The sequence below is a fragment of the Vicugna pacos genome, chromosome 34 (assembly GCF_048564905.1).
Source record: "Vicugna pacos chromosome 34, VicPac4, whole genome shotgun sequence".
In the NCBI taxonomy this organism is placed as follows: domain Eukaryota; kingdom Metazoa; phylum Chordata; class Mammalia; order Artiodactyla; family Camelidae; genus Vicugna; species Vicugna pacos.
The window spans coordinates 17,665,860-17,686,026 of NC_133020.1; the positions used below are offsets into that span (position 1 = coordinate 17,665,860).

General features: G+C 56.5%; 2 protein-coding genes across 4 annotated transcripts; both read right to left on the reverse strand.

Moving 5' to 3' along the window:
- Window positions 1-8,579: 8,579 nt before the first annotated feature.
- Window positions 8,580-15,316, reverse strand: LAG3 (lymphocyte activating 3). Of its 3 annotated transcripts, XM_072954671.1 has the most exons (8): window positions 13,854-15,316; window positions 13,424-13,571; window positions 12,774-13,033; window positions 11,860-12,123; window positions 11,165-11,440; window positions 9,440-9,682; window positions 9,030-9,157; window positions 8,580-8,769 (listed from the first exon to the last, which is right to left on the reverse strand). In XM_072954671.1, exons 1-8 carry the CDS (start codon window positions 13,909-13,911, stop codon window positions 8,641-8,643), a joined length of 1,506 nt encoding a protein of 501 aa, XP_072810772.1. In that variant the 5' UTR covers window positions 13,912-15,316; the 3' UTR covers window positions 8,580-8,640. The 3 variants fall into 3 exon arrangements, with proteins under 3 accessions (XP_072810772.1, XP_072810770.1, XP_072810771.1); XM_072954669.1 differs by having other exon boundaries at window positions 12,774-13,571; window positions 13,854-14,101; XM_072954670.1 differs by lacking the exon at window positions 11,860-12,123 and having other exon boundaries at window positions 12,774-13,571; window positions 13,854-14,101.
- A 130-nt stretch (window positions 15,317-15,446) lies between these two features.
- Window positions 15,447-20,113, reverse strand: PTMS (parathymosin). The gene is made up of 5 exons (XM_072954672.1): window positions 19,584-20,113; window positions 16,646-16,717; window positions 16,387-16,465; window positions 16,185-16,246; window positions 15,447-16,020 (listed from the first exon to the last, which is right to left on the reverse strand). The coding sequence occupies exons 1-5, from the start codon at window positions 19,626-19,628 to the stop codon at window positions 15,970-15,972; spliced, it is 309 nt and encodes a 102-aa protein (XP_072810773.1). The 5' UTR covers window positions 19,629-20,113; the 3' UTR covers window positions 15,447-15,969.
- Between the last annotated feature and the right edge of the window lie 54 nt (window positions 20,114-20,167).

The following is a 20,167-nucleotide window of genomic DNA, read 5'->3' on the forward strand; positions in this document are numbered from 1 at the left end:
GGAAACCTGGTAGTGAGGCTCCTCCACGCCCTGGGCCTGGGCCAACCCCCAGCGTCACCATCTGGGACTGGGATCCCCACCCCCTGCCTCTCAGGGAAGGTGTCAAAGTGAAAATGGCAAAGTCAAGGGAAAAAGTTGAGCAGAACCCGGCCAGAGGCCAGAGTGCCACCATGCTTCTCTTGGGGTGCCAAGAAAAATCATCACCGTGCTTTTTTGTTGGGTGGCGAGAGAAAGATTGCATCAGTGATACCACAAGCTGGCCTGGGCTTCAGGGAAAGAGGTGGGAGGCAGACGGAGGACATGTGACCGCAGTGGTGGCAACCGCCGCACAGCCCCTGGCTCCAGGGCCCTGAGGAGTTCAGTGGGTGCTTCTGGGGCTCCTGGCACCTGAAGCATTGTCGTTGGCCCCGTGGACTGACAGCAGGCATCTGAGACACCCAGAGCAACTGTGGGCCAATCTCTTTTCCTCTGGGCCTTTGTCTCTGGCCAGCCTTTAACATTTCTCTCCAGCCCAGATCTCTCCTGAGCTCCAGATGTGGTCTCTGTCTCTCCATTGGCCTCTCCATTTGGATGCTCACCAGACATGGCAAACTCAACTCACCCCAAACCAAACTTATGGCCTGCGTACTACTGCCCTCCCAGACTTCTTGTTCAAGTTTCCCGACTCAGTGAAGGGTTCACCATCCACCGAGCTGCTCAAGCCCAAGAAACTGGGTGTAACCTTTGACTCCTTCCTCACCCAACCTCCCCGCCTCCAAGTATTTATTTACCAATTCCCGTGGATGTTACCCTTTAAGTAGCTCTGAAGTCTGTCCAAGTCACTCTGTCCCACTGCCACCCACCACTCCCATCCAGGGTACCATCATCATTCTCTGCCTGGACTCACTGGTCTCCTGGCCTCTCCCTTCTGCCTTCCTCCAGGCCATCTCCTGCACAGCAGCCTGAGTGACCGGTTCAACATGCACGTTATCATGGCCTTTCCTTACCACAAAAAACAGTGGCGAGTTCAGCTTGCAACTCCAGCCATTCGTACAAGGGTTTCTACTGAGACAACCACTGTGCTTTATTTGCAGCCTAAGTGCTTTATGCTGCTTCTCATTTCATAACACAATGTACTCAAGGATTGAGAGCTAATAAAATTAATAGTTACTGCTTCATCAAGGGCATTCTTAAGTGAAACTGGCATTACTTATTTTTTTCTTTTTTTATTGCAAGTGCCTGGCAGTGAGAGTACAACGTCTCTAGCATGGTGTGGTTCCACTGCCTTAATTTGTGCTAAGGCAGCAGTCTAACCCAGATGGCTTTTGCAACATCACTGCAATGTCAACATAGTGACAAAGGCAAATAATGCCTTATTACTTTATACGAAAATGGCTGGCCCTGGCAAACCCCCTATAAGGGTCTCAGGGACCCCCGTGGGCCACACTTTGAGAATCACTAATCTAGAAAATTTGTACTCAGTCTTCAGATCTTAGCTGTCTCTCTGCACAGCCCTTTAGCTGTCCCCCAAGTCTGTTTTCTCCTTCTTCCTTTGTAATAGAACCCTCAGTTTTTAGCTGAGTTCATGGCTACCCCAATTTCAGTTATACCTCCCAGCCTCCCTTGCAGCTGGACATGGCCAAACGACTCAGTCCGGGTTAAGGGAGAGAACTGAAAGCGTAAGGGGTGTCCTTCAAGGGAGAGCGTGTGTGTTCTCCTTTGGGCAGGAATGCAGACATCCTTCCTGTTTACAGCCTGCCTACTTTCCTCATTTACATGACCTAGCAGGCTTCTGTAGGCTTTTAAGATTATAAGCCCTGATCTGGCCCAGTTCTCTCCACTCATTCTTATGTTCAACAAAAGCTCAGTGTCTAGCAGCCCAAGGAACTCTGCTGGGAGCCGGGGATGTGACGTTAAGTAAGCTAAATGTGATCACCGCTCTAGCCTGTGACACCAACACTAAACATTGAATAATTCCATTACAACCAGACAGTTGCCACAAAGAGTGAAGCAGACAGTGATGGGACAGCTTACCACAGGGAACCTTGTTTCCACTGGGAGGGCGAGAAAGTCTTCCACGGGAAGCGTGTATTAGTAAGCACCGGGCTTTGATACAAGTGAAAGAAAATTCAGCATAACAGAGGCTGAAATGAAACTGAAGTTGATTTCTCATCTGAAAGAAGCCTGGAGGTGGGTGGTCCAGAGGGGAGGGAAGGGAGATGTCAGCACACCTAACCCTGTTTGTATCTTGTTGCTCTACCATCCTCATCCTCTGAACGACCCCGCCTCATAGTCTGAGAAGGTTGCTCAGGTCCCTTTATGAGAAGATCTCCCCAGACCCTGTGCTGCTTCCCCCTTGGAAGCCCTTGTTCAAGAGTAATAATGAAGAAATTATTGTTTAGTGTCTGTCTCACAGGCTACAGTGGTGACCACATCTGTCTTACTTAGCACCCAGCAGAGTGCCTGGGGCTTGCTAGATGTTAATACTTGTTGCACACTTTTTAAAAAATATTAAATTCTATTGATATGAAATTTGTGGTGATAAAATAGACATACCATAAAACTTATGATTTTCACCTTTTCTTTTTTTTTAGTTTAAGAGACATGGACTTAATGGGGACATATTTGCTCCATTTTAACCCTTTTTAAGTGTGTGGATCTGTGTTACTGTACAACTGTCACAACCATCCATCTCCAGAACTTTTTCATCTTCCCCAACCAAAACTGTCCCCCTCAAGCGCTAACTCCCTATTTCCTCCTCCCCCCAGCCCCTGATCACTGAGTACTTTTTGAATGAATGACTGGAGAGAGACTGGAGCCAAGGCCACAGGCTGCAATGCCTAGAGGGGCCTTCTAGGTAGCAGAGATGAGAAAAGCATGCTGGCAGGAAACAACAGGGAGAGGTGGGGACCGAGGTAAACAGAGTCCCTGAGGGTAGATCTACTGCGGGCAGCCTCTGCCCACACAGCTCCAGCTGGGCCGAAGGCTCAGGCTGCATCAGAACGTGAACCTGGAGTGGCCAGCTTGGCCAAAATTTCAAGAGAAGATGGAAAGGCAGACATTTATGTAATATCTCCTAATTAAATTTTTGTTTTGTTCTAACACTGGGTAAAAGTGGGGAGGGTATAGCTCAGTGGTAGCGTGCATGCTTAGCATACACCGGGTCATCGGCTTGATCCCCAGTACCTCTGTTAAATAAAAAATAATAATGATAACAAATAAAATAAGTAAATTTACCCCCTCCCCTCAAAAAATGAAACATACCCCACAAAACCCCCAAAATAACACTGGATATGAGGTGGGAAGCCCCACAAAAAAGGCCAGCAGGGCCACTACTCTGCTGCCAGCACCATCCGGTTTCCTGGCCCAGAGGCTCTATCTCACTTTTTGCCTCTGAAATGGCTTATTTCTAGGAAAGTGGAACTTACCCCTAAAATTTTATTGGTTCCCTGAGCTCACTCCTGATTGGTTATTTCCTTCACTCCTGATTGGTCCATTTCCTAACTTCTGATTGGTCCATTTGTAGTACTTCATTTGCATGGAGCTCACTCCTGATTGGTTACTTCTCTCCCTCCTGATTGGTCCATTTCTACAAAGCTTGTTCCTAATTAGTCAACTTTTGTTATACCTTATTTGCATACAATGTTGCAAAGTGTAAACTGGCAGCCTATAAAAGCCTGTGTAAACCTACAGATGGAGTCCAGAGCTTGGAGTGTTAACTTCTGTGGGCCCTGTGGCGTAAGAAACCTGAATTCTCCAACTCTCGGGAGGCTGCTTGGTCTCTCACCCGGATGCAAGTTGCTGTCACAACTGAGCTGTAACACCGAGCTTTTACACTGAGCTATAACACGTTTTTCTACAACATTTCAATCACACAAAGCATTCCAAGGGTTGGATGGAACGCAGGACCTACTGGTTGGTAACAGGTGGACTGTGTGATGCCACCCAGCTCTTGGGTCTGTTGCCTGTGGCTGCCTGTGAAGACAGGTTCCCAGGAGTCAATGTCCCAAGAACCCGGCTCTCCCTCTGGGGTGTTTAAACAGGAAAAGAAAAGAGGAAGAGATGGCAAGTTTATATTGAACACTTAGTACTGTTGTGTGCTTTATATGGTTGTGTCTTTAATTTGCACAACAATGATCAGACATAAGAATTGTTTTTCAGACCATACAGATGAGGAAACTGAGGCTTGAAGCGTTTGACAGAGTTGCTAACAGTTGCAAAGCTAGTAACCACAACTGATGGAACTGGGATTTGGGCTTTCTTGCTTGGTCCCCAGTCCCTGGAAGATCCCTCTCATCCTACGGCCTCTCCCCTGCATTAAGAAAGGCCAGGCGGGGAGGGTAACGGCTCAGTGGTAGAGCGCACAGTTAGCAAGCACTAAGTCCTGGGTTGAATCCCCAATACCTCCACCAAAAAAAAAAAAAAAAGGAAGGAAGGAAGAAAGAAATGCCAGGTGGAGGGGGAAAGGGCAAGAAAGGGTAGGCGATTAAGAGAAACTACTATGTACAAAATAAGCAACAAGAATATGTTGTACAACCCAGGGAAATATAGCCATTGTTTCATAATAGCTTTAAATGGAGTATAATCTATAAAAATACTGAATCACTCTGCTTTACACCTGAGACTAATATAATACTGTAAATCAACCATACTTCAATTAAAAAAAAAAGTCCAGGATGAGGTGAATGGAAGTCTTTTCCCACAGCAGTGGAGAGGGTATGAGGTCAACAAGCTCATCCGGGGCCTCTGAGCCTCAGCATCGCCACGATCCCTCGCATCTATAGAGAGATTTTCCATTTTCAAAGCACTTTCACGTACATTAGCGCGTGCCAAACCTTTTCAGTAGGTACTACTATCCTCATTTTGCACAAGAGAAACTGAAGTTAAGCTATCTGCCCCATCATATGACTGTTGGCATGGAGCCTGGGGATTTCCAGAAGTCTCCTGGTTCCTGATAAATATGCTGCATGTATTCTATGTCCAAGCTGGGGTGTGGGGCGAGGAGGCCAGGAAGGGAGAAAGAGATGGAGGCTGAGGGAATCCAGCCTCAGGACAGGGCTACGGGGGAAGCAGTAAGGCCGCCTGAGGAGCAGGAAAGTTGGAGGCCCCAGGTGCGGTCCTGTGGTGACCTCCTTACCAGAACATCTGCAGCTGCACTGATACCCTCTGCAAAGGGGGTGGGGGCAGGGCTCAGAGATGGAGGCCATGGGGGAGGGGCCACACAGACTGTTCCCTGGGAAGCAGAGTCTTGCCAGGCTGACCCACCTCCACCCCGGCCACATCCCCTCTGACCCCAGGACCACTTTCTGCATTTCTCAGAGGATGGTTCCTAGACCTCCCGCCCCATGGAAGGTATGAGCAGGCAAATTTCAGAGCCCAGCCTGGGCTCAGCCAGCTGGCACCTGCAGCCCTTTGGAGAAACTGTCAGCCGCAGAGTGGAACAGATAGAACTCATCATCACCCCAGCCTCATTCCCTTCAAAGGGTGAGCTCCACCTTGGGGTGGGCCCGAGCAGGGAAACCTAAGCTCTTCGTTCATCTCCTCAGTGGGAGGTGTAGCAGCCGGGGCCCAGGTCTGAGCCCTCATACCTCTGGCAGGTGGGGCTGGGAGCTTTCTGGGGCTGCCCTGACCCGTGAAGATGAGACCAAATCAGGGATGGGGGACACACTGGCAAATGTGACCACAGGTCTGAATGAGCACAGCATGGCCTCTTGCCTGACACACTTGACTTGGCAAAGCTCTGGACTTCATTTGGCTTCCAGAGCTTCTGGATGGCAGACATGGAGGAGGCTGTCAGGTTCATGGCAGGGCTGGGGGTGAAGGTACTCAGAGAGGACTCTTCCGCTCTTGGCCTAGGTCTCTCTCAGGCACTGTTCCCCACTCTGATGGCCTGATGGTGCCAGACGGCCCTCAATGATCCCTGCCTCCTTCAGTTTATGCCCGTGTGTTATCCCTTCCTACCGAGTGGTCTCTGCGACCAACAGAACAGGACAGACAGAAGGGATAGAATGTCACTCTCCAGATGAGGTTATAAAGACCTGCTCTGTCGTGAGCAGCCCTATGAAGAGGTCCATGTTGGGAGGGACTACGTCTCAGGCCAGCAGCCACTTGAGGGAGTCTTCTTGGAACCAGATCCTCCAGCACAGCCAAGCCTCCCGATGACTACAACACTGGCCCATATCTGGGCAGCCACCCTAAAAGAGACCTGCACCAGAATTACTCAGCCAGGCTGCTCCCAGATTCCTGAACTTGTGAGATAATATGTTTATTGTTTTCAATCACGAGTTTTGTGATTTGTTATGTGTCAGTGGACAACTAGCACACCTCCTTCCTTTTTAACAAGGGCCTAAGATGATTCTGCCCACAGCCCCCACTAGCTCCCTGCAGATAAACTTGGGGTTACAGGATGAATTAACCTAGCTCCCTGGAATGCCCTAAGAAGACAGGAAAAGGGCTGGAGGTTATCTTGCTGGTTGGGGAGGGGGCTTGGGAGAAGAGGGGCAGGAGCAGGAATGTGTCACCCTGCTAGGAGAGACCCCACAGAGAAGAGGGTAAGATGAATCAAAGGAGCGCTGTATGCACAAGCCCCCTGCACCCTCTTCCTTCCGCCCTCTGCTTTCCTCTTCCTTAGTGGGTGGAGGAACAGGTGGCCCTTCGCTCTGCCTGTCCCCTCCCTGTCCCCTTTGTGCAGGAGCGAGGGGAAGTCCCTGCACAAAGCCAGTGACTCCTCAGTAACTCCTCTCACAAGCCCAAAGGGCAGCGGGTGTTACTTAGCAGAGAGGAAAAACGTCACCCACAGAACTTTCCAGGAAACCCCAGCACCATTGGAACCTGGTGGAGAGCAGGGCTGTGGGTAGAGCCCAGGAGTCTCCTCGGCAGCGCCCCAAGCCCACGGCACAGGGTGGGATGCTGCTCCGGTGGCTTCGCAAAGGGAACTCAGGCCTCACCTTACAGTGTGACTATCCCTGGCCAGCACCAGAGCTTCCTTTCTGTGCCACTGCGTCCCTGCCTGTGACAAGGCAAGGGCCACCACCCTCCTGAGGCTGGGAAACTCAGATGGCCTTAAACGGTTCATTATTCAGGCTTCAGAGGGCGCCACTCCCCACTTGGCCTCTGCACAAAGTAGATTCCCTGCTCCCTGTCCTCTGTCCCCAAATCTCTGGCCATTGTGTCTCCATGGGACGGGTCCTCAGCTCCATGGTTTGTGTGTGTCCCCATGCACACAGGCTCGGTGGGACAGCAGCAGGGCCTTTGTCACAGCACGTCTGTGCACCACATGCCTCCTGCTCCTGCAGGCCAGCTCCCCCACTTGTGACGTGTTCTCCTTTCTGTCCAGGGTGACAGCGTCCTCAGCCCAAGTCCAGAGCCCTGCACACACTGCAGGCAGAAGGCTGGGTCTCGGTGGGGTGAGGCTGTGTGTGTGTGTGCAAGCGTGCATGTGCATGCTCTGCTGAAGCCCAGATGAATAGTCCCTCCAAGGGTGGGAGGGAGAGAGAGAGGGGGAACTTCATCTTCCCTGCACGACCACGACCAGATCAGGCCTGCTCCTCTTTCGTAAACGGGTGCTCAGCACATGTCACAGTTTTCAAAGCCCTTTTATTATCCAGTATATTCTCAACAACTCGTTTGGTTGGATTATCATCATTGTCCCATATAATTGGTGAGTAAACCGAGGCTCAGAAAGACTAGCTCTGGTCACATCAGCACTACCAGAATCAGAATCCTGGTCTCCTGACTCCTCGGGCCTCAGCGGCCATCAGAGTCTTGCTGGCTGCTTTCCTCCCCGCGTGGGGCCTCTGTTCCTGGGACTCCCCTGTGTCAAACTTGGATCCTAAACTTCCCCAGCTGGGAGATGTGCTGCTCAGTCCCTGCCCTGAAGGGAGCACAGATCAGGAGACAGCTGCTAGTGCGCGCTCCTATGCACCACGGAGGGTGCAGCCACAAAGGCAGAGCCAGCACGCGGGCATCTGTGCCGCCTGGCCCCTCACTGCTATTCTCCCCGGGCTGCGCCAGCCCGCCCCATGACCTCGGGTGCTGTGTGACAAACAGAGACCACTGGGTGGCAATGTGTTCTCATGTCTGGGACCAGACAGGGCGCCCAGGGCTGAGGATCGTGGGGGTGGGGCGGAGGCTGCCACCCAGGAAGGTTGCGAGACCCCACCTCCGGGAGGACTAGAGAGAGGAGTGTGTGTGTGTGTGTGTGTGTGTGTGTGCGTGCGCGCGCGCGCGCGCGCGTGCTGCACCCGGAGGGCGAAGCGCGGTGCTGAGGTGGGGTGAGCGTGCGGTGGGTCAGAGGGACAAAATGTAAAGAAACCAGGGCAGCCACGCGACATGAGCAGAACGATAGAAGGACGGAGGAGAGGGCTGGAGGGGTGAGGGGTGAGGGTGTGTCGGACCTTCCAGAAAAAAACGACCGTCCGGGAGAGACAACAGGCAAGAGAGACCAGGAAGGAAAAATCACGAAGAACCAGGAACGGAAAGGGGGCAGATGAGAGACTGGCTGGGGAAAGTAGGTCAGGAGACCGGGCTGCGAGAAGGGAGGCCTCGGGGGCTGGGGAGAGACAGAATCTTCCCTGGGCAAGAAGCGGCCAGACTCGGGCTTGCTGCTGACGGGGAGTTTATTTGGACTGAGCTGCGGGTGCACGGGGTGCTCAGCTCCGGTCAGGGCTGCTCCGGCTCGGGCTCTGGCTCGGGCTCCGGCTGGGGCTCCGGCTCCAGGTCCCCTGTCTTGCCCTGAGCCTGAGGTGGGTGAGTCCCATGCTCTAAGGCAGAGAACCTTCTTGGTCGCCACTGTGGGAAGACAGACGCAGAGGTAGGAGGAGGAAGGGGAGAAGGGAAGGAGCAGCCCCTCCCTGCCCGCCTGGTCCCAGGCCTGCTCTCAGCCCCTCTGAGCCTCCCTCTGGTCCTTCAGGCACGAGGGGTCCCTGCAGAGCAGAGGCTCATGGAGAGGGGCTCTAAGGGCAAGTCCAGGGGTCCACCTTGCCCATCTTCCTGAGGAAAGGGTGCCAGTCAGCACTCTGAGGACTGGGGAGGGGGGGTTCCTGGCTCACCCGTCTTCTCCAAAGGTGGAAGCTAAAGGCTCCAGTCACCAAAAAGAGCAGGAAAAGGACACCAAGGACGAGGAGAGGGAAGTGGCCCGTTTTCCGGGCACCTGGGGCTCTCCCAGAGCGTTGGGCACCTATGGAGAGAGTGCAGGATTGGATTCGGCAGAGGGTCATGGCTGAAAGGACGTCTTGCCACACCCCCACATTACAGATGTGAACAATGAGACCCAGGGGGTCCAAGGGATTTGTCCAGGGTCACTCAGCTAATTAGTGGCAGAAGTGGATCAGGCCTAGACAAGAGCCAGAAGTCAGGTCCCTGGTTGGAAAGCAGAGTGGGGACGGGGCGGGAGGGGGTCTGGAAGTGGGATGGAGATGACTGCTCGGAGCTGGGGCTATGGTGCTGTGGGGTCTCGGACCTGGGCCAGACGGCTCAGTGAAGTATACCGCTGTCCCGAGCAGCCTCTCCCCCTGGTACATATGGCACTGCCAGGGCTGGGAAAGGAGTCTGGCTTCCTGCATCACCAGCCAGGGGCCTGGGAAACTCCTCCAAGACCGCTTGTCCAGTGGGCTCCACATGAACCGCTCTTGTCCGGATGCAGGAGTCACCTCACAAAGCAGTTTTCTCAGGTTGCCAGGTAACCCAGAGGATTGGGAAGTCACTGAAAAAATCAGAGGGAAGAGACCTTTGGGGGCCTTGACCCCTTTACATGAAAGCATAGGTTCAACTCCCAAGTCTCAGTCGCCTTGACTCACCTGGGCTCTGATTGGGTGAGGTTGAGGGGAGGAGATCGGGGTCATGGCCCAATTAATCTTATCAAGGCAAAGCTCTGGTCAGATCACTCTGCTGCTCCAAAACTTTCCAGGCTCCCTACTGCCTTCAGGGGACTGTTCAAATTCAAACTGGCCCGGATCACATAACAAATACTATTTCAGATTCTTTTACATGACTTTCTACTCGAATGCTCAGAACCCCCAATATTGGTCAGGTGAGTTGGTCCCCAGGATGTCTTGCATTTTCCTTCTTCCGTGCTGTGGCTCGCACCTGTGTGCCCCCTCCCACCCATGATCTCTATCCCTCTTTCTGAATGTCTAGAGAACAGACTAACTGATCTAGAGACAGCACCTCGAAGATTTGGTGGCACAGACATCTGAGTTTAGACCCAAGTCCGGCACTTCTCAGCAGGGCGACCTTGGGAAAGTTCCTTCTCTGTAAAACAGGGGCAACAGTCTCTCTCCCGTTGAGCTGTCATGCAGATAACATGGAAAACTGACTCAAGACAGCTGACCCTGGGGAAGACCTTGGACAGAAAGACGTGGTAGGCTTTGTCGACTGATGGGACGTCGGGGAAGGAGGAGGCCAGGTTTCAGGAGGAGTGGGACACAACTGGAGTTACTGCTAGAAAGCAGACTTCACAAGAGGACTGGATGTGGGGAAAAGATGGTACTGTGGGGAAAAAGTGCTCCCAACGGCTGAGGTGTGGGTACAAGATCTAGGCAAAGATGTGGGAAGCAGGTAGAAATTCAGCACTGGCCTTTGGGAGATGTATTACTTGTTAGCATAGTCATTTATTCATTCAACCAACATGCATTATTAAGCACCTACCATGTAGTGCTACCATTTAGTGCCCACAGGCGAGCACTGCAGTGGCAGCCAAGCTGTGATAGTTACTGATCAATCAGCACATACTTTCTGAGTTTTTTTCCTGTGCTTGTTTTAAGACTGTCTTGAAAAGTCCTCACTCGGTAAATATTTGCCGACTAAGGGACTGATTTATTAACTCCTCCCAAATCCAGGTCATTTCCTGCAACTTTACCCCAAGCCCTGACCCCAACATGGACAAGGACTCTTAAAATGTACTCCGTCTCTTTTGAACCATTCGAACTTTTGCCACCTCTCCTCCTAACTTCTCAGACCCTCCGCCCAATTCAGAGCAGGGGAGTCCCTTACAAAAGAGTGGGACGTTCATCCAATGACTCAGGGGAGATTTTCAGTTTCAGTTCATTATATGGGGGCGAGAAAAGAGGAGGTACAAGGGGCAGCCCCTCTAACCTGTGCCCCATGGCCTGGCATCATGAAGTGGACTGGCCCAGTCTTTGCCCAGCCAGCCTTTCCTCCCTGTCCTTTCCCGTCTGGGGCTGACCTGTGATGACTGCCAAAGTGACAGTGGCACTGAGCTGCTGCCTCTGTAGATGGACACGGCAGGTGTAGGTCCCAGCCTGGGCCTGGCCCACAGCCTCCAGTCGAAGTGTAAAGTTGCCATGGTCTCCAGCCACCAGGAGGTCAGGGCCTCCTCCAGGAAGGGCCCATGTGGCAGTGAGGGAAGACTGGGTTCCCACATCTAGAGGCAGGTGGCAGGGCAGCTCCACCTGGGAACCAGCTCCAGCGTACACTGTCAGAGGGACTGCGGGCTCCAGACCTGGAGAGAAGAGGGAACCCCGAGTTAAAGTGGAGAGGAATGTGCAGAGGCTCTGGACTGCTGGGTCTGCAGGGAAGGGAGGCAGAAGCGTGAAAGAGGTGGTCCATCTCTGAAGAGTGTTAAGGGGCAGAATAAGATGGAAACATTGAAGATGCTCAGAACCCCAGAATGCAGGTGGGCCAGCAGGACACCAAAGGCTAGCAAGTGAGGCTGGATGGCCAAGGGAAAAGCTAGAAGGGGAGAAGGCGCTGAAAGGCTGCAAAGGAAAAGAGAAAGGAAGGGGTGGGACAGTGAGGCCCACTGCAATCACAGGTGGCATCACTGCCGGAGAACTGGTTTGGGGGCTTATAAGTACGGGGGAGGTGATGGGGGGCAGGAAGGGGTTGTGGTCAAGTGTGAAGGCAGAGTGGAGGAGTTACCCAGAACAGTGAGGTTGTACGTGATGGAGACATTGAAGCCATCTCTGTAGGTGAGGATGCAGCCCCAGGCCCCAGAGTCCAAGGGGCTGACTTGGGGCAGGAAGAGGAAGTTTCCAGCTAAGTGATAATGGGGGGACTCCTGAACAGGGACTCTGCCTCGGCCCCGGAACCAGTGCACAGAGGCCGGGGAGTCAGGGCGGCTGAAGGAGCAGTTCAAAATGACCCAACTGGAGGTCCAGAGAGGCCCTGGGGGCATGGCAGTCACTGCACAAGGACAGAGAAGGTTATCAGGCCAACTTTCCCAGCACAGCAGGCCACCTAAGCTGGAAGCTCCTGGAAACAAGTACCTTGCTATAGATCTCTTTGTCTTCTCCCTTCCAACTGTCCTCCAGCGCACCCACCCAACCAGCGCGGTGCCTGGAGGTGCTTAAAATGGATACCCAGGAGTCTCCTGCCTACTTCCCTCCTGCCCCTCCCCCCCAGTTTACTTGGCATGGTCTCCCCCTCCCCTTCTCCAGGTCTTGCTTGAGGTTCCCCACTAACCCAACCCCCACTCCCACTCTACCCGAGAGACAGATGTCTGAACTGAGTCACTCCAGCCCTGCACTCTCCTCTCCAAGGGGTGCCGCCCCTCCTCCACCCTGGCACTCCCGCTGTGGGTGGGGGAAGGGGAGCTCAAGGGGTGATACAATCTCTCCACAAGGCCTTCCCCCCCCCCACGTGCTTCTCTGGGGGCACCATCCACCCGCCAGCAGGCTCACCACCCCCTTCCGCCCCTCTGCTGGGGGTTCTCCAGCAGGGCCTAGGGCGCATCCTTGAAGCACAGACTCTGCTCAGCCCTTCCTGCCTCCGGGGCGGCGGGGAATGGGGCGCCCTCCTCCCAGCCCGGCTCCCCTCGTCCCTCCCCGACCTACCCGCCGCCTGGCCCACGCGCAGACGGAGGCGGCAGGCGAGGGCGCGGTCCCCGAGGAGCACCGCGGCGCGGTACTCGCCGGCGTCGGCGCGTCGGGCCGGGCGCAGCCACAGCGAGAAGTCCCCGCGCTGGACGCGGCGCTCTTCCAGCTGCACGCGGGGCTGCAGGGGCGGCCTCCCGATGCGCAGGCCTCCGGGAGCCAGCCTCAGCACCGTGTAGACGCGGGGCCCCGGGCCCCGGGCGGAGGGCGCCGAGGGGCCACTGGGACGGAGCGAGATGGGACTGAGAAACCCGAGGGGGAGGAAGCCCCGGGGAAGAGGCAGCCCAACCACGCTCTGAGGATGAGGAAGCCCACCCAAAGGGAGGATCTCTGGGTCGCTAGTCGTCTCGTCCCCCACTCCCGTAGGGCCAGCACCATCCACTACTGGAGAGCCAGGCATGTTCTGGGACATAGGTGTGAGGGGACCTTCAGCGGAGGAAAGGCTGGCGGAGGAGTGCAGCAGGGGCGGCCGGGGAGGCTGAGCCACTGGCTTCAGAGAGCCTGACAGCTCAGGGGAGAACGCGGAGGACTGGCTTGGGCCTTGGATTGTGGGTCCAGATGCCTTTGCTGCTGGATTTGGGGGTCCTGGTGCCCCAGTTTGGGATGCATACCTGTCCGGTAGATGCTGCCAAGTGACATGTCTTGTTCGCAGAAGGCTGAGATCCTGGGGGGGGATTGTGGGGCTGCAGGGGAGTTGGGCAGGAGCCCCCTCCTGGGCCCACACCACCGGGACCTCTGCCCCAGGGTCTGGAGCCTCCACTGGGGAGGAAAAGAGAGGCCAAGAGGAAGGGCCATGAGTCAAGAGACTTCAAGGTAGAGAAAGAGACGTAGTGTTTCCCTAGGGAGAAACAGGGCTGAGGAAGACCTTGGGTTTCTGCCCCTTCCCTGCCAAGGGGGAAACTAGAGAGGCTCTGAAGGACTGCCCCAAGAAAGGCACCTAATCTAAGAATTTGGCATCTGTGTAGCGATTGAGAGATCCCTACTGACCCCTTGCTGTGGGTCTGGAGGGCAACCCCCCCCAGAGGGCCATCCCCCCCTTACCTGCAGCCACCCATAGCAGTTGCAGAAACAGCCAGACCGGGAAATGAGCCTCCCGCATCTCCCCTTGGGCCTGGGCCACACAGCCGTCCAGAGGGAAGAGGTCAGAAAGTGGAGAAGGACTGATGGACGAAAGAGAGGTTCTGCAAAGAAGGAGCTGAAGGAAGAGAATCTAGAAAAAGAAGGATGGAGGCCTGGAGAGGGGAGGAACCAATGACCAGAGGCTGGAATCTAGAGGAAAGCTAGCTGGATCAGGCAACGGGAGGGTGGGGTCTAGGGTGGGGTGGGGTGGGGTGGGGGGGTCCCAGGGAATGGGGCTGGGTGCAGGCAGAGAGCAGAGTGGAGGCAAAGTGGCTGTCTTGAGCTGGAGGCTGTTCTGCTGCTCCCAGGGCCCTGGCCCCTGTCCTTCTGCCTTCCCTCCACCTTCCCCACTTCCCCTCCCCGTTGCCCCCCCCAACACCCCAGGGCTCACGGTTTCGCTTCGCAGTGGAAAGTCTGAGGGGGCTGATTCCCAGCAGCCTTACCCTCCACCCCTGTGGTGGCACTCCCCTTGTTTATTTCCTCAGTCCTGGGTGTCCCCACCGCCCCCTCCACTCCTCCCCCACCCTCTTGACTGTTCCCTTTCTCGGGACGTCTGCTCTTCTCTCTAAACCATTTCTGCCTTGAACTACCCGTTTACTCACTTCTGAGTTGCCTCCCCAGTCGCCACCTTTCTTAGCAAGCCCTTTCCTTGGTACTCATCTCCTCTCTCATTCCCATAACTTCCCAGAACCTCACTGCCCTGGTCCACCTGCCTCCCCACCCATCCGATGACTTCCAGCTTTACTAGACCCTACAAATGGTAGGTCTGAAGAAGAGCATCCCAAGGGTAAATAGGTACACTGTGTTGAGATTTCATTATGTGCTGAGCACCGTAGTGGAACTTTTACGTGGAGTAACTCGTGAAATCTAGTATTATCCCGCATTGTACAGATGAGGAAACTGAGGCAGGGCAAGGGTGACCTGGAGAAATGCAGAAATCTTGCAACAGAGACCAAATGCAGGGGAAAGTGAGGCAGAACTAGGTAAGGAAGACTGAGACTGCCAGGGAAGCTCTGCGATCTACCCAGCCTGAGCAGGCAGAACACAGCAGGCCTGGAGCCACAGGAGGCCCTGGAGTTCTCCCTGCCTCCCCAGGAGCTCACTTCCTCAGTACCAGGCAACTCTCACAACATCCAAGGAGGCTGAGACCCAGGCCTCCAGCCTTCTCCCACTTCAGGGGCGGGACTTCCTGTTTCTGAGGCTGTTTCTTTGCCTGGTTCAGCACAATAGAGCTGGTAGCTTTCCACTGGGCTCAGCAGTGTCTAGCCTGGTGCCTGCTAGGAGGGAAGGGTGTGTGTATGGCCGGAGGGAGCAGCCCTAATAATCCAAAACCAGGAAAACCAGGACAGGATTCAGCTCTTAAAGACACTCCCTGCCCACCCCAGAGTGCAATCTTGTCTTCTCAAGTGGTGGGTGGTAGGAGGGTACTGCTGCTTTTTTATAGAAGGGCGGGGCCCTGACAGCATGTGCCCTTGGCCACCCTACTTACTCTGCACCGGGAAAGCAGGAGACAGGTTAAAAACAGAAGCGCGACCGTTTCTTTATTAAATTATACAAAAAGGGGAGGGGAGGGGGGCAGCTGTGGGGCTCGGCCCCAACCCTGGCCCCACCCCGGCCTGGCGCTGTCTGAGAGGAGGGTGTCTGAGGGAGACCCAGGGATCAGGCAGGGTAGGGATGGGCAGGATGTGAGGCTGGGATGCAGAGGACAGGAAAGAGAGGCTGCCGAGGAGGGTGAGATTGGCTGGAGGAGAGTAGGATTGGCTGACAGGAGGGAGGAAGGGAGAAGGGAGAGGGAGGGGGCAACTGGGGACCAGCTGGAGAGCTCAGATGGAGCAGGTCAGGAGGTGGAAGATGGCAGTGAGGATGGAGGGGGCAGTGTATGGAGAGGCGGCAGGAGAAGGCTGGGGAGAGGGAGGGCGGCAGCTCTGGCGCAGGGCCCAGAGCAGGGAGACAGGTGAAGAGTGGCTGCACTCGGCTGTCCCCACCCCCACCTCCAGGCCCTGAGGGGCCTCCCACCCCCAGCCCACTGGCAGGGGGCTCATGCCGACGCCCCATTTTCTGTCTTCTGCCGCTTGGGATCCGCTTCATCCTGTGGAGAGGAAAAGAGCTGGGGTAGCTGTCAAACTGGAGAGGGACCGCCCCCAGTCCCGCTCCAGCCCCCGCCCCGGCGCCAGCAGGATCCGGTCTGAATCCAAAGGGCTCCCGGCCCTGCTGCATCCCTGACAGCCCCTCAGCCCACAACCCAGCCCAAACCTCCTCTTCAGCAGCTCTCTTCAGCGCGGGCCCTTCGTCGTCATCTTCTTCTTCTTCCTCATCTGAGGAGCCAGAAATGGGTCATTGGGGAAGGGCAGGAAGCTCCGGCAGAGACCCCCTGTGGTCGCCCGAAGCCCAGCTGCAGATCTTCAAACCCACCCTGCCTGTTCCTTGGAGCCCAGCCTCCCCGGCCCCTCCCCACCTTCCTCGTCCCCTTCATCCTCCTCCTCTCCATCCTCAGCAGTTTCTTCTTCCTCCTCCTCAGCCCCGTTCTCCTCCTCCTGTGGGGACCAGGAGAGGGAGTGGTCAGGCTGGCCCTGTGCCTCCGCCCACCATCCCCACCAATGGCAAGGGGCCTGGGAGGGCCCCGAGGGCGGGGCGGCGGGGTGGGCGGGGTCAGGAAAAGGCGGGGCCCCCAGGAAGGCAGCAGGGGGCTCAGTGGGCAGGTGACCCTTCCGCACCTCCACTACTTCTTTCTTTCGTTCTTTCCGGCTTGCCTTCTCCTCCACCTTCTCTTTCTTCTCCTTCAAGTCCTACAAGAGAGAGAGAGGTCACCTTTCTCTCACCACAAATGATCTGCAGCCCTTAAGGCCCTCCAGCCCCGGTTCTCCCTCTGCAGTGAGCTTAGAGGACTGTGAAATGGAGAAGGTGGGCAGGGTGGCTGAGAGACAGAACAGAGGTCCCGGGGTCCTCATGGCCACAAAAAGGTTGAGACCAGGTACCTTCTCCAAGACTCGAGGGAGGGGGCAAAGTGAAGCCAGGGAAGAGGCAGCCAAGGTAACTGCTCACCACCCCCACCAGGTTCAGCCTAGCCTCACTGGCTGAAGGGTTCAGCTCAGCAAAGCAAATCCCCTCCATCTGCTCGCAGTCCTGACGCCCCACCCCCTCTAGAGGTCCCTCCGCCTTCTTCGCCTGCCCCCTCCCACTGCCTGCCCTGCTCTGCCTTTTGTCTACCTCTGGGGCCTTTTCCTGAGTACTCTCTCCTGGGCATTCCCCCCAGCTTCGAATGCTTTTGTTTCTCTGTGTGCCCCCCTAATCCTCAGGCTCCTACTTGGCCAAACACTACAGGAATAAGAGCCCCCTAGCCTGATTCCCAACGGCCCCCTCTCACTTCTGCCCACTCCCACCCCAAAACAGTGCAAGAAGCTTCCTCCTCCCGACCACCCGTGGTGTGCGCAAGGGCATGGCGGCGCATGCACAGCGCGGTGAGTGCATTGGTGTGGTGTGTGCACTGGTGTGGCAGAACGGTAGGATTTCCAGGGGGGATGTAGGGGAAGTAGGTTAAAGGAAACCTGGAAGGGAAAGAGTGTGGGACATGGTAGACCAAGAGAGACAGACAAGGTCTGTGTGGGTAGGACGGGAAAGTAGGGGGAAAGGTACCTGTCTAGAGTCCTCTTCCTCTACTCGGCCCCTCTCTCTTCCCAGGACCCCAGCAAGCACATCTTTGACATCTGGTTCTGATGTGGCCCAGAGAGGTTCTCACAAGAGTCCCCTCTCTTGGGACACCACAGCAGCCCTTCCAATTTCGATTCCAGTCCTCTCTCCACCCTACCCCTTGGCAGGCACTGAGGGACACTATGGTGTCTCTGTGTGATCAGATCGGATCTGGTGTTGGTGTGTATCTGATTCCATGTGGATGGAAGTTTTCTGGGTGAGTGGATCACCCTGGGAGGGTGTGTCCTTTCTGGAACAGGGTTGGGGCTAAGAGAGTGGGTTGGTGTCTGGAGGGACACCCAACTCCTTTCTCGCTTTATGGGGAGTGCAGAACCCTTGCCCTGTCACTCCAGCTCGGGTTGCTTCTTGCCACTTTGCTGTTCTCATTTCTTTGCCACATGCTCAGTAGGGCATTTCTATTACCTGGTGGGCTTTCCCTACATCCTGGGTCTGGAGAGCCAGGGGGTCGTCAGCTTCTCTCTGGGGCCCCCAGCACCAAGTCTGTGTGGCCCTGGCCTGAGTTTCCCATGCAGGCTGATGGAGGGAGGGAGACTACTGAAGACCAAAGTCCAAGGGGCCGGGCCCTCTCCTCCCCTGTCCCGTTGTGTCCTCCTGGTCACTGTCCTCCCATGATCCCTTTGCCAGGAGGGTATGTGACCTAGGTCTTGTGTTAAGCAGCTCTTTGGCCTCAATTACTCAGCACAGGCACAGACACTGACACAAGCTGACACCGATTCACACACAGTTACAGAGGGGCGCCCACGCGATCCGGAGACACATGGCCCAGTATTTGGGCATCCGGGCACACACTCTTGAGACAGCACAAGAGCACAGCGGAGCCACTCGGCCTTCACAAAGCGGCAACATGGCTCCAGAACAGCTATGTCTCCACATGCACACATGTAACTGACACGGGCAGTCCCACACACTCACTGGATTTCAGACATACAAAGACACCTACTCAGTGAAGTCACATGCCATCGCACAGCCCACCGGAGGGCCGCTCGGCACACCTTGTCAGATCTCATTCGTAGCCCCTCTCTCCCACTGACTTGAATCCCATTGGTTCCTTTTCACTTCACCGGCCTCCGGGAGACCTCTGTGACCTCCTCAGCAACCGCCCCCACCCAAGGTCGGGCTCCCAGCCCCCAAATCCTGGCCGAATTAATTTCCCCTAGCGACACTCACAAGGTTCCCTGGGGAAATTACAGGAAGGATGGAAGAGAGGCAAGGGCGAAAGGATGGGGCCAGGGAAGGGCGGCGCGATGTAATGCCATGCAATGTTAAGCCTCAGCTTTTTCGAAGGCTATACCCGGCCCCCTTCTGATTTATAGGAATTCAAGGATCTTTAAGTCGGGGGTTGGAGGGAGACTCTGGAGGAGGGATATAGAGAGAAAAGAAAGCTGAAGGCCAGAGGAGGAAGGAATGGATGTAGATGGAAGGAAAGGAGGGAAGGAGAAAACTGAGGCAGTAGCTGTCGGAGAAGAGCAGCAAGAGACGGTCAGGCCTCGAGGGGAGGAGCCCGAGAGGAACAGCCTCCCGGGAGAATCCTGTTTACACTGGAGGTTCTCAAACCGCTTAGCGGAGGAAAGGTGAGGTCAGGGTGGCCGGAGAGGGGCGCGGGGAAGGGGGCACGGTAGATGAGACGCGAAGAGCTCCGACGGGCACCGGCCGGGGTGGAGGCGCACGAGACGGGGCCGGAGAGGGGTGGGGACGGCGCGGGGCCGGAGAGGCCAGGCCGGGAGCCGGGCGCACGGCACTTGGGAAGCTAGAGGGCGCTGGCGCGAGCCGCGCGGAGCGGGTAGGCAGCGCCAGGCTGGGGCGCTGGGGGGAGGGCGGAGCGGGATCCGCCGGGACCCCGCGCCCAGGCAGCAGCATGGGGCCGTCGGGGGCGGCCTGGGGCGCACGACCGCGCGGAGCCCGGGGGGCGCGCGGGGGCCGGGCCGCCGCCGGCCCCGCCCATACCTTGGCGCTCAACTCGGCCGCTGCCTCCACGCTCTTCTCCGACATGGTGTCGGGGCCGGGGCCGGGGCCGGGACTGGCAGGGAGCCGGGGTCCCGGGGCCGGGACGGAGGGGCCCTGGACGGCGGAAGGTGGCCGCGGCCGGAACCTGGCGCGGTGACGGCGGCGGCGACGGCAGCGGCAGCGGCGGCCGCTCGGCAAGCTGGGGCTCTGGAAGAGGCGGCAGAGGCGCGCGGGGTGGGGCGGGGGTGGGTCTGGAGCAGAGACCCGCAGGGCTGCGGCCGTCCGGAGGGCGGGCGGAAGGGCGGTGCGGGCGGAGGCCGGCGCGCTCCGGCCGCGATCGCTCAGTCCTGGGCTCGCCGCCCCCGCACCCGCAGAGCTGCCGCCGACCAGCCGCTGCCGCCCCCGGGCAGGGAACCCGCTTATAAAGCGGCGCTGCCCGACGGGAGGGGCTTCCCAGGGGTGGGGCAGGCGGGAGCGGGGAGGAGAAGAGAGGGGAGGGGGATGAAAGCGGAGGTTGGAGAGGTGGGGATAGGAGGATGAAAGCGAGGGGAGGGAGCGCGCGAGAGGCGGGAGGGAGGACTAGA

Bases quoted from the DNA above. Each gene is read 5' to 3' on its own strand.
- PTMS (XM_072954672.1), bottom strand. From the start codon at position 19,628: ATGTCGGAGAAGAGCGTGGAGGCAGCGGCCGAGTTGAGCGCCAAG. The intron at 16,466-16,645 runs GTGCGGAAGGGT...TGGTCCCCACAG, and splicing joins GAAAGAAAGAAGTAGTGGAG to GAGGAGGAGAACGGGGCTGA. The intron at 16,021-16,184 runs GTTTGGGCTGGG...TCCTCTCCACAG, and splicing joins AGAGAGCTGCTGAAGAGGAG to GATGAAGCGGATCCCAAGCG.
- LAG3 (XM_072954669.1), bottom strand. From the start codon at position 13,911: ATGCGGGAGGCTCATTTCCCGGTCTGGCTGTTTCTGCAACTGCTATGG. The intron at 9,683-11,164 runs GTCAGCCCCAGA...TGATTTTTTCAG, and splicing joins CACTTTGGCAGTCATCACAG to TGACTTCCCAATCCTCTGGG. The intron at 9,158-9,439 runs GTCCGAGACCCC...CTCTCTCCATAG, and splicing joins CACTGAGCCGTCTGGCCCAG to GTGCCCAACGCTCTGGGAGA.